At 59.2% G+C, this 12,509-nt stretch overlaps 2 protein-coding genes across 2 annotated transcripts; one reads left to right on the plus strand and one right to left on the minus strand.

Moving 5' to 3' along the window:
• Nucleotides 1-2,860: 2,860 nt before the first annotated feature.
• Nucleotides 2,861-5,452, plus strand: SLS55_000577 (uncharacterized protein; the record flags this gene model as incomplete). The annotated part of the gene is made up of 4 exons (XM_066772088.1): nucleotides 2,861-3,332; nucleotides 3,934-4,370; nucleotides 4,427-4,976; nucleotides 5,070-5,452. The coding sequence occupies 4 exons, from the start codon at nucleotides 2,861-2,863 to the stop codon at nucleotides 5,450-5,452; spliced, it is 1,842 nt and encodes a 613-aa protein (XP_066637367.1).
• A 5,089-nt stretch (nucleotides 5,453-10,541) lies between these two features.
• SLS55_000578 (uncharacterized protein) lies at nucleotides 10,542-12,287 on the minus strand (the record flags this gene model as incomplete). Its single annotated transcript, XM_066772089.1, has 2 exons — nucleotides 10,542-11,319; nucleotides 11,371-12,287. The coding sequence occupies 2 exons, from the start codon at nucleotides 12,285-12,287 to the stop codon at nucleotides 10,542-10,544; spliced, it is 1,695 nt and encodes a 564-aa protein (XP_066637368.1).
• Between the last annotated feature and the right edge of the window lie 222 nt (nucleotides 12,288-12,509).

Raw genomic sequence — 12,509 nt, forward strand, 5'->3', positions numbered from 1 at the left:
CCAACGCGGGTAAAATGTTTAGCGATGGGCCTTGCTTTCTGAACGGTTGGGGGGGCCACTCTCCGTGCCCCCGTGGCGTTGCTGGTCAACCCACTTCTGGAGCGAGAGCGAACGCTGCAGGTCGTTGCCAAGCATCACCGGCCGCTGAGGTCTAGAGCGACCGACGTGAGCAGCACGGACGGGGCTCCCACTAGCCTGCGAAAAACGTGCGACGGCGTGGTCAGCGTGCTTGCGCAAACTTCTGACCGTCTCACTGACTATACGCGCGCTGGCTATCATCAGGCACCAGGGCAGCAAAAGGACAAAGCGAAAGCGAGGCGCAAGACCCTGGTCCGACGAGCGAGCAAGCTATGCAGCAATAGGGATGGAAAAAGCAAAAACGCCGGCCCCCATCGACATGCGACACGCGCACGTTTGGTTTTGCACGCCTGCCCTGCGGCGCCTGCCTGGCCCATGCGGGTCTTGCCGGTCGCGAACGAGGAGCGTCCTTGCTGCGGAGGGCAGAGGGACGGCTTGTTGTCGCCGTACGCAAGTAGGCTGTTGGCTGTTGAAAGCGTTAGTCGCCTGTTTTGGCATGCAGCAGGGCCTATTTTTGGGGGCGAGAGCGCCCCGCTTCGCCGACAGGAGCCTCTTCCCATGTCCTCGCGACTGCCCCTCATGATCAAACCCCCATCCGCATATTGCAGCGAGCGAAACGAGGCAAACGGCCCCTCGCGGGAGGGACAAGGCCATCCAATTTTAGGCAGCCCCCCGGCGTGGCAAGTCCCGGGGCCAAAACAAAAGTCGGCGAGTCGGCGGGGCAGCGCGCCGGTGGTTGAGTTTGGCTGTCGCTGTTGCACACTTGCTAGCCTGACCGCTAGCAGCGACGCGACAACCGTCGACACTGGTCGCTGGATTATTACTGATGACACGGGCGCGGACTGCGCCCAAGCGTGCCGGCGCAACGCTCCCACGGATGGAGAGACCGTGTCTGAATCCGGCGCCGTCTGCTGCTTAGTCGTTGCCAGGCGGGGCAGGCGCACGCGGGGGAGGGCAGAGGTTCTGGCGAGCGTCGGTGACGCCAGGCCATCGTACTCGGCGGCAGCATCGCAGCGCAGGATCCTCACCCAGAGCGTCGGAAGGCGCGGGGGGTGACATGGCTTGTCTCCGGCGTGACGGCACTGCGGGCGGCACGGCCAATCAGACGGCAGGCGGTGGCAGAGGCGTGGGGGGGAAGGCGCTTGTCGAGGCGGTCATGGTTGAGGGTGTGCGGCCTGGCTGCTCAGCCCTATCCAATGTGCTGGGCCTGCTCGCGGGCCTTCTCAGGGGAAGGCAGCGGGCGCGGAAGCAGATCGAGATGACCCGACAGCAGCACCATCCCCGCGGGAGAGGCACCACCGCAAGCGAGCGCTGCTCATCATCTCGGCCGCCCGTCTGCACGCACGCAGCCATCCGCGCGATTGGACCACGGCAACCCTGCGACCCGCAGGTGATGAATGACCTGCGCCGGGCTGCGATTCGATTCGATTCGCGCCGGCGCCGCACACCGTGCTGTGGGCGAGCGTCTGCACCGGTGCCGGGGCCGGGGCGGCGCGGCGGCGAGGCGATGGCGATGGCGACAGAGCTGCGGCGGTGCGCTTCGTCGCGGAGCCAAAGCGGTTCGCCGCCAGGACGGCGGGTGCCTGGCGGTGCAGCGGTGCGGTGCTTGACAGGCGTGGGAGCCCCATCGATGACGCCGCCGCTCGCCGGCAGCGCGGTACCCGTCCGCAGCGTCGAGGAGCGCGCATCGCCATGACGCAGGGCTCTCGGGGGCGGCGGCGGCGGCGGTCGGATTAGGGCTCGGGCGTGGTTGCCCACATGCCAGGCACATTCCTCGCGCAGGGCCCCTGGCGGCCCTCTAATGATAGCTCAGCATTCTCCCAAAGCGGGCGGTGGGGGCGGTAAAGGCAGCGAGCATGAGGGCACGAAGGCTGTGCGAGCCGACACAGCCACGGGTGCAGCAGACGGGCTCGCCGGGACCCCCGGGACGACGCGGCCAATGGCGAGCGCGGGCTGCTCCCGGCGCGGCGGACGAGACAGGGGCGCGGGCAGGATTGGGGCAATGATCGCTTCCCGCTGCCAGATGGGGAGCGCGGGCGTGCGGCGTGTGCAGATTGCGGCCTGGCGGCGCGCGGACACACCGCATCTCCTGCGCGGCCCCCAAGCCACCTGCTCGCCCGGCGCGCGCGATCTGGCGGGGGTGTGCGAAGATGCCTTTCTTCTGCGCAGCCTGCTAGTGCGGATTCACCGTCTGTCCACCTCATGCCATGGATTGCGCGCAGCACCGTAGGGCAGCGTCGCGCGGGCCCCAGAAGCGTGCCATGCGCCGCCCACACCACGCTTATACATAACCAGACGTGCCCTCTCTCCAGAGCACTGCCGATCGTCAGCACTCAAGCCTTTGTGCAGTCCCTATTGATCCTTCCGCGCCGGACTCGCCTGCCCCAACGGGACCCCCCCGGTTGTTGTGTTCTGTGTTTCTTCCGGCCAAGAAAAAGCAATCCTTCCGGGCGATCTCGCATCATCGGCTCTGCATTTGAGATACAGCCTGGCCCCCAAGCCCGTCCCCGTCCCCGTGCCCTCGCCCGGGCCCGCCTCAGCCTGGTAGGTGAAACCAGCCCTCCTACCCTTGCCGGTGCCCGCGTTGTGCCAACCCAACCTTCGCTGCCCGCCGCTCGAGCTCTCCTCCATCCGCACTCTTATATTTAGTCCCCGCGGCCCGCCCGCACTCCTACAGGATTCGCCAATGCTAACCGTCCCCTCAGGCCGCAAGCTCTTCTTAACACCACTGCGCCGCTGACTCCAGAGAGGGCCAATGGTCTCATACCTCGCTCACAACACCATGTCTCCCAGCGACTTCGACCTGTACCCCTCGCAGGAGGAGTCGTACGGCAGCATCTTCGCCCACAGCCAGTACCCCGTCTCGACGCAGCCATATCACCACTTCACCACCTTCGACGCCCAGCCCAACATCCACGCCTTCAGTGCGCCGCAGAGCAGCAGCATGTACGCCTTCAAGCAGAACTATCTCCCCTACTCGCCCGCCGCCTCGCCCGCCTCGGGCTCCCAATCATTCGAGGTCTGCCCGCCGCACCTCTCCACTGCCTCCGAGTCGACGGCGTCGGCCCAGAGCACGTCGCCGTCGGCCGCCGGCTCGCCGTCATTGGGCCAGCAGTTCATCGAGCAGCCCTGGAGCGTGCTCGGCCACGGCCTGGGCCTTGCGCCGGGCCTCGAGGCAGGCGAGCCCTTCACCACGTGCGGCTTCGAGTACGAGAGCATGGTGGCGCCCGACAACAAGATCTCGGGATGTGTTGGTGAGTCTAAACTTTCTTCGCCGTCGCAAGCCAGCGCGCGCACCGCCTTTCCCTTCGCCCTCCGTCATTTCTCCACTTCCGACGCACGGCGGCGATCGGGTCCGCAGCCTCCTCGCGAGCGTGCTTTCGGCGCCGCGAGTCAACCTGTTGCACCACCCTCCTTGGCGCGGTTGTCCACGCCGGTCAAGGATGAAGATGTTTTCAAGACCCCGACCACACCAGCGTCCGCCATGGTTTCATTTACCCCATCGTCTGCGCCGCTTGCCTGTCAGTCCACCGGCCGATCGGCGGCAGCAGCAGTGAGCGCGAATCGGAAGCGCCGAAGTTCTCTTTTGTCAAACCAAATGCGGCCTAGTGGGGCGCCAGCCGAGCTTTCAGCTGGCTTCGTCCCCGCCAATGTCAATGCTTCAGCCTCCCCCGTCCCTCAAGTATCTGCATCCCCGCAAGCCGCTTCAAACGCTTCGTCACCTCCAATGGAGTCTTCCTGTCGGTTTCCTTGATTTCTGTCTCTCTCCTCTCCCGCGCTTTGGCATTGCTTCGATATCTGCACTTTTCTCCACCTTGCCTTGGAACCACCCACTGACCACCATGATGCTGGCAGATCCGACCCTGATCCAGCCCTTCCAGGAGGCCCTCCAGTACGGAGGCTCTCCCTTCCCGGACTTCTCTACTCCGTCGCTGCAATTCCAGACTTTTGTGGAGCAGCCACCGAGTCCCGCTCCGTCAAACACCTCATCTCACAACAACATCGCCGACTCGAGGCGCTTCAAGCGCTCCGGCAGCCAGTCGCCCTACCTCAACCAGCACTCCTACCAGCCCTACCCCGCCTACAACAACGCCCGGCGGCCATCCGCAGTATCCGTCCAATCCCGCCAGTCCCAGGGAAGCGGCCGCAGCAACAGCTTCGAGTTGGACGAGGAGTCGAGAGAGAAGGGCATGTGCCCCATTGAGGGGTGCGGCCGTGTGTTCAAGGACCTCAAGGCTCACATGCTCACTCACCAGAGCGAGCGGCCGGAGAAGTGTCCGATCACCACTTGCGTAAGTTGACCCCAGCTTTGCTGGAGCCATGCATCGGAACTAACGAGTACCCACAGGATTATCACCTCAAGGGCTTCGCTAGGAAGTACGACAAGAACAGGCACACCTTGACCCACTACAAGGGCACAATGGTGTGCGGTTTCTGCCCTGGCTCCGGTTCGGCGGCTGAGAAGTCGTTCAACCGGGCCGATGTCTTCAAGCGCCATCTCACGTCGGTGCACGGCGTCGAGCAGACCCCGCCCAACAGCCGCAAGAAGAGCCCGGCCGCCAAGAAGGCCTATACTGGCACCAGCACCGCCGGCACCTGCTCCACCTGCTCCGTCACCTTCGCCAACGCGCAGGACTTCTACGAGCATCTCGACGACTGCGTGCTGCGCGTCGTGCAGCAAGCCGAGCCCTCCGAGGCCATCAACCAGAAGCTGCTCACCAGCGTTGCCGACGACGAGGACGTCAAGGAGACCATGGACAAGCACCACCTGTCCAACGACATTCCCGAGTACACAAACAACTACGACGAGGAGGAAGAGGAGGAGGACTACGACAACGACGACGCCAACGATGACACGTACGGCTCGCGTCGCACGAAGAAGGCGCGGAAAGGGAACGGTTCGCATTGACAATTAACACATCCCCGGGGTGTCGGCTCGCACGCCGGGGATGGCACTCCCTCCACCACCCAAAAGTCCTCCGGTGAGAGAGGCAGCAGCCGGCGCGTCGGGCTGACCCTGTCCAAGGGCGGGGTCACGCTACCGTCGGCCAGCTCGCGCAAGAAGCGCAAGAACTACCCCGTCTCCTGGGGCTGCCCTGTGGAGCGCATGAAGATGAAGAAGCGCGTGCTCTGCGTCTACGACGGGCCGCGCCGTCTGTGGAAGGATGACATGATGCTCGACCAAGAATTCGAGGTCCGCATGAATCTGCCTGGCGGCGACGGCAAGCAGTGGGTGACGGACCTCGACGTGCAGACGCTGAAGCGCGCCGAGGCGCTGCACGCCATGCCGGAGGAAGACAAGGGCGAGCCCAAATGGGACAATGTCATCGGGGGCGCAGCCATGTCCTTCGATGCCGCCGAGCTCGCGATATGACCAGCGAGCATCGCCCTTGCTTCCTGCGTGTACTTCTACAGAACCAGCCTAATTTTCCTTGCCTGTCTTACTTTCCTTTGTTCACTATACCTTGTCTTGTGCTTCGATGTTCGGCGTTGGGGAACAGCAGCGATCTGGGGGATACCATGTACGCTCCGTACTTGCTTCTTGGCCTTACTTCGAGTTGTCATTACCACTTGGCGCCAATGTTGCTTGCACGGCTCAAAGTCTTTTGACGACTACGACTATGCACTACATACACCACCCCCATTCGAAGCGCTCGCTGAGGGATGGATACGCGTAATGTTGGCTTTACGTCTTGGTTCTTCAGCGCTTGGGTCACCTTTTTTTTTTCCAGTCCGAAATCATCACCATATACCAGCAAAAAAGCAATGGCACGGCCGTGGCCATGGGAGGGGAATTGTCCTTATCGAAGAGAAGAAACACGGAAGAGGCGGGGGATAGTTGGTTCGGCTGGTCTGGACTCTTTCCTTTTCACCGCATCAACCAAATACCACAAACGCATGATGATTCTAGACAGCGCTTCCTCAGCATGTGAAAGGAGCGTTGCAGCAGATAGCTACCGCAATAACAAAGAGACTACTACGTAAGCCCTTCTACAGAACCACTCAAAGGTCACGCGGTCGCGTGTGCCGCAACTGCGCTGGCCGGATCACAGAACCACGGTGATCATGCGATCTGTGTGTCGCCCTCTTACTCAATAGTCACAGACATGCCCCCGGCGGCGGAAACCAACCAACAGCGCGAGCGGCCCCCATGCATGGTCGCAGCAGGCTGCAACGCGCTCCTTCGAGACAACTGCCTGCGACCCGGCGCCTTGGGCCCCCCACACAACACTTCAAAACATTTGATGTGAAATTCCTGCGCGCTTCGCCGTTCGATTCGCCCGCAACTCGGGGCACTCGGCCCCTTCTCTCATTCCCCCCTTTTCCGTGCATGCCTGCGTCGAATTAGGGCTCATCCTGCGAGAAGAACCACGGTGTTTGGCGCTAGAGAAACGAGAGAGAAATCAGGAAGAGGAAACGACCGGGGCCAGTCCGACCGGTCGTATCATCAGTCTGTTGTTGTTGTTCGCATGGACCCAACAGCGGCACCGCCCCAGGCGGCAACCCTCTTTCGTTGCCCTTTTTTTCTTTTCTTTTCCTTCGCTATCTCGATCCGCTCGCGCTCGTCGTATGGAAGTAGTGCAGAAGCGCGGACGACCCGCTAGCGAGCACCCGCCGTATCCGAACCGGTCACCCAGCTACTCGCGCCGCCGAACGAACGACGTAACGATGCTAGCAGGTCGACGAACCGCGACTCCACCCCTTCCTTCCCGCCGGCGCCGGCGCGCGAGTCTATCGGTCGGGGGGTCGGGAACGCGAAACGACGGTAAGAAGGAAGCATGCCTAGTGGCGCCGACCTGCTCCTTCCGAGCTTAATAACTAGGCTTCCTTCCCGCGGAGTAGTAGGCCCATTGTCCGCTTTGGTCGTCACAAGCCTGTCTCGCGGCGTCGCTTGCGAAGGGGGGTGAGGGGCTCGTTCGAGTGGGGTTTGCCCGGCTGCCGGGCCTCGGTTATCTACCTCATCTCCTAATCCATCGCATTAATTGCAAAACCGCTATTATTTGTGGTCCTGGGTCGACGGGCGCGTAAAACAAGCCTTTGAGAGATCAGACGCGAGGAGGTAGCTCCGGCAGCAGCGCAAGGAAGGCATGGTAGGGCCGAACGCTCTGGCCACACCACCCTCAACCCTCTGCCTGTCCTCGTCCCACCCTCCGCTGCATCTCACCTTCCTGGGCCAGAGACAGAATCGTCTTGCCTGCTGGCGGGGAGCACCCCTTCGTCGCGCTTCATCTCGGGGCTGGCTGAAACTGCACGCTTACAACGCTTATCATGCACCCACACCCCCAAGAGACGGGCGGAACAGCGTCAAGAGACTGCAAAACGTGGCGGCGAGCCCTTCGTCCGTTTGCTCCCGCTCTTGCAGCTGGGCATGACGCAGGGTTCTCCTGTGTCCGTCGCTCTATACGAACAGCCTGCTTCGCTAAAAATAAACAGCAGCCTTCTGACAGCAGCTGCTCTCTATTTGTGCTCCCTACTGCTTTCTTGCCCTACGCGCCACCTAAACCCGCCACGCCTACATTATTTTTGTCTCTCGCACACGACGGCTCTTCCTGCCCTAGCCCGTCTTTTCCCCTCTCCCACCCCGTATCAGGGCGATAGTGAGAGAGAGATGGATCGAAACCACCCCCAAAGCCATCACCAACGCCTCTACCACAGCCACCACCTCCGCGGAAGACCGGTCCTCTCCGGCCGTCAAAACCTTCCTGTTGCACCTCCCCACCGCAAGCCTGGCCCGGTGTGGCTTTGGAGCTATTGCCCACCATCCTAATTCTCCATCTCACTTGTGGCTGTTTCCACGTCACCAAAAAAAAAAAAACCTCTTGACCCCGTGTGGCTTTTTGGCCCTTTGGGCACGTTCCCCTCTAACCCCCGTGTTTCTCCATCGCTCCCGCGTCCAACAAGTGGCCTCCGTTTCGGCCCATCGTATGATCCCGATTCTCCGTTGCGAACAGACCGAAGGATTTGAAACTCCGATGCCCACCTCCCTAGGTACTCGCTATCTAGCCGGCCGGTCGGCTTGGCTCCCGATCCTGCCGCGTCATTCGCCCTTCCCGTCGTCCGCCGTCGAGCTCATCGATGCTCGTTGAAAAGCACGATAGTGGCCGAATAGGGGTTGGTGGCAGCAATCGGGATCGTTTTAGCGTAGATATGTATACGTACCTTTTTTTGGGGGCCCCACTCTCCGCCGTATATGTGTGGCAAATAATCCTTAAGTGTGTGTATTTGCGTATGTGCGTGTGTGTGCACAACAGCACGTCGGGTTCGGCAAAGAGCTCTGTTCTTGTGCATGCGTGCGTGCATGAAGTTACCTGAACGTCGGTGAAAACGTCGTGTGTGCCGTTGGCCCCCAAGCCCACGGGAACTGTTTCTCCCCCCGCCCCCCTTGAAGATCTCCAAAAATAAAGATGCTCTGCATCTCCTGTGACGTATTCACCCGATGAGCTGGGACTCGGAGCTTTTTGTCAAGGAACATCGTGGGACAGCCCTACGATTGTCCGTGTGTGTGCGTGTCTGGTTCGTGCAGAGGGGCTATTGAATCCCGTGCCCGTGGGTTCTCGTCCGCTTATTGCGCACGTCAAACCGCAGCATCGGGATCGTGATCCCTGGCAAGGCTGCGGTGGAGATGAGGTGCCTTTGTTGTTGGGATCCGAAGGTGTGGGGGGCATCGAACTCGAAAGGAAGGCAACGCTGTGGTAGCGACGTAGGGCTTGTAACGCCCCAATATGCTAGACGTCATAACGTTTGACAAAATTGTCCGCAGAGTACCCGCATGTGGATGTGTGGATCGGGTTGTGACATCCACGTCAGGACCGATGTTTAAACCTCCTCGTGTTACAGTTAATGCCAGCATATTGTGTAGAAGAAGCCATCTCTACGGAGTTCATCGTGGTGTTGAGGTACAGTCTGCGGGTGTTCTGATCATGCAAACCCCTGACGGTGAGTTTGAAGATGTGGTGCAGTAGAATAGATGCGCCGCTAGCCCGCTGAACTCTCTTCGTCCCATAGAACCTGTAAGCTGATCAGTCGACAAAGTTGAGCTACAGAGTCATATTTGCGTCTCTTGGAATTTGAGGAAAAGAAGTATGCTCTTCATTGCTAGGACCAAGGTCTAGTTTCCCGTGAAGACACCTTTCGAAACAGGGAGTGATTTGCCAGGAGGAACCCGTGAGGTCAATCTCGAGGTATTTAGGCATTTCCTGGCTCCGGGATGAATGGCTACTGGTAACTTGTCTGCAGACATATCATCGGCAATCCTCGCAGATAGATCCATCTGGATTGCGCTTCAGACTCGAAGTGTTGCCAGCAGTTTCACCAGCTGGGATGGCCTCGGTTTCTGGTTTAGGCTGCTCAGTGGCGACGGCAGCCGGCTTCGCTCCGTGCTTGCCATGTACATCTGAGTGACCGAGATTTCTCGCAGGCTCCAGATGGTCCCGGACGCGCTGCTTCAGAACTTTGGTCTCTGTGAAAAACGTATGTGAGATTCTTGCACCAAAGCAGAAAGGATACAAGTGGAAGATGTCGGCAAGCTTTCTCACCGTCGCCCTCAGAAAAGGCGCAAGCAGAACGAGCTTACCTGGGAACCCGCCTTCAGCTTTGCGATCCCAAAGCAGCACGCTCTGGATTTCTGCAGATGCGTCTTCCTTGGCGCCTGCAACCTCGGCTGGCTTATACGTCTGTTATGGTCAGCACTACTTCTATGTATTTTGGCTGGACAACCATCGCGACAATGGAGCTCGTTGCAGGATATACCAAATTGACGGTGAAAAGGCCTCCTGTGGCGGGAATGAGTGAGATCTCGCCTATGGTGGTTCCGAAAGTTGAGAGCAACTCTTGCCCGAACTTTTGTAAAAGCCAAGTCAGCGCAAGCTCAATGAATGCAAGGTGTCATGCAACGTCACGACAGCTGGACGAGAAAATCCTGGCCTGCTCGTCTGGGGGGTGGGACTACACACATAGGCGGCACGGAGCATCCATTTGCATTGTGTGCAATATGTTATTGCTACACGGGGGAGCTTCACGTCGGACATGGTGTTGAAGCTTTGATCGAATCGGATGCTTGACGAAAGTCGAGGTCGGAAGTAACATGGACAGCCGACGTCATCCGGCGCGCCAAATCCGCAGGATCCGCACAGGGATTAAAACTCTTGGCCATGCTTGCCTAGACTCTTCGCGGCTTCTCCGGCTACGACTTTCACTCTCACTTAATCGAAACTGCCGTGAAGACATCGCGAAAAGAATCCAATCTATTCGGGACTACTGAAGCCACGCATTGCCTCCAAATTTAATCCTGACATATCCAGGTACGCCTTGCCCCTTGCTACACTGAATCGTAGCCGTGAAGAATGCGCACTTCACATGTAGCGAATGACGGAAGCGAAAAGAAGGGGGAATATGCTGTACGTGCGCTCATTAAGTCGTCGGATTCGTGTACATTCTAGTAGCTTCTCCTCCATCTGGGTTGATTACTTCCGCTCCCTCAGCTCTCCGTTGCCCTCTGGCTTCTGTGCTCCACTGGCCCCCTTGGCATCGTCCAGAAGTGGAATCGCCTCGATGCTACCACTCCGGCTTGCTTTCGGAACGTTCAACCCTGCGGCTGCGCCTACGCTCAGCTTCTGTGGGCTGTTCTGTTCGTCACCGACCCCCTCAACCTTGGAACCCGATTCTCCCTTCTCCTCGCCGGGAGTCTTCAAGTCCGGCGAGTTTTGCCACTTTGAAACGTCCCGTTTGAGCTGGTCAAGTTCCTTCTGGAAGCGTTTGCCAAACACCTCAATGTAATAGTTGGCGCCGTTGTATATTGACCAGATGAACACCGTCATGAGGAAGCCCGACGACGCCCAACGGTACCAAAACCAGATCGGACATGGCACCATTGTAAGAACAGCGTACGAATACTGAATGAGCATGAAAGCAGGCTCTTGCCAGGCATCAGGGAGGCTCAGCACCGCCTTTCCAAGCAAAGTCGGCCCGTACGATTTCCGCAGCCAGGTGAAAGAGGTGGGACGGCCTGCGGCGATCTTGTCGCGCCGCCTGACAGTGATCAGGAAGTGGTACGCCAGCTGCCACATTGCGTATGGCACCGTGGCCCAAATGACCATCTGCCGAAGCGTGTAGTGTTCCGGCGAATCAGGAGCAGAGTGTATTATCGTGTGAACCGCCGGAAACTTCTCGAGTTGAACAGCGGCTGGAAGAAGATGGACCATGCAATGGAGGGCCGCACATGGCATGATGTGGATGAAGAGACTAGACAATATGTTAGAGGTGCAAAAGACTCTTCCAGTAGCATCTACTTACGAAGTGACTTTGTCCAGAGAATGGAAGACTAGCGAGTTTCTCCACATCGCAATGGCCACGGCGTTGTTTCCAAAGGCCAAGCAGTAAGAACTGATGAACACTCGCTTGCTGTTGGGGAAGATCCAGATACTGAGAAATAAGAGGAAGTTGGTAAAGTAGCAAAGGTCGGCCAGGAAGTAGTGATAACCCTTCTTGTGGTAGGTGTAGTACCGGATGGGCATGAAGTAGAGAAGTTGCGCAGAGTACCAGGTATGGAACCATTCCGGATGCGCGCCGATGAGATAGCCGCTGATGAAGATGTTGAGTACACCAGCAATGAAGGAAAGCTTCTCGCGTGCTGTCACAGCCTTGGAATCATTCCACTTGTTGCCGAGACGGTCAACAGACTGGGTCATGCGCTTCTTGTACTTTTCCAACTGCTCATCTGCGGTAGGGGCGCGGCGCCGCCATTCGTCGATAACCTTGTCCTTTGCGTTCATGCCCTGAGACTTCAGACGCTGTTGCTGGCGCTGGAGTTTTGTCTTTTGTTCGGAGATCGAACGCTGAAACTGTTCGAGGCGCTGCGGAAGAGCGAGGTTCTCGATCATGTCGAAGATGGTGAGGCGGTCTGGGGGGACGAAACTCTCGTCGTCATCGTCGTCGTACTTGCTGCTGGCGGAAAAGGAGCCAGAGCGCGAGAGACCAGATGAATCCGGAGACGAGGACATGTAGTCATCACCGGTGAGCGCGGCCGATGCGTGTGTCGAGTCACCGGCAGACGGTATCTGCGACGACTCAGAGACGCCGCCAAGGGCAGGCTCTGAGCGGGAGCTCGGAATGGGCTGTGGTTCGGACATGCTGAGCGCTTCTCCGATGCTGGCTATGGCTGGCTTGGGGTTTCGTGGTTCAGGGGTGCGTGGAGGTCGGTCTGGAGACATGGTGTTGTTGTCAGTGTCGAAACAAGCGGAAAACACAGCGCCTAGAGCGCGGGAAGGAGCGTACGTGTGACGCGGACGCGATGTTTTGCTAGCCCCGCGGCTTAGTGCATCATGCGGAAGTTGACGGGAAAGGAAGCAACGCGAGAGTGCGCAGAGCACAAGGAGTGGGAGACGTGGTCAAGGAGACGGTTTTGATTGGAGTCGGCGGAAACTTGGCCTGGA

The sequence above is a fragment of the Diplodia seriata genome, assembly GCF_021436955.1.
Source record: "Diplodia seriata strain FDS-637 chromosome Unknown scaffold_1, whole genome shotgun sequence".
Classification (NCBI taxonomy): domain Eukaryota; kingdom Fungi; phylum Ascomycota; class Dothideomycetes; order Botryosphaeriales; family Botryosphaeriaceae; genus Diplodia; species Diplodia seriata.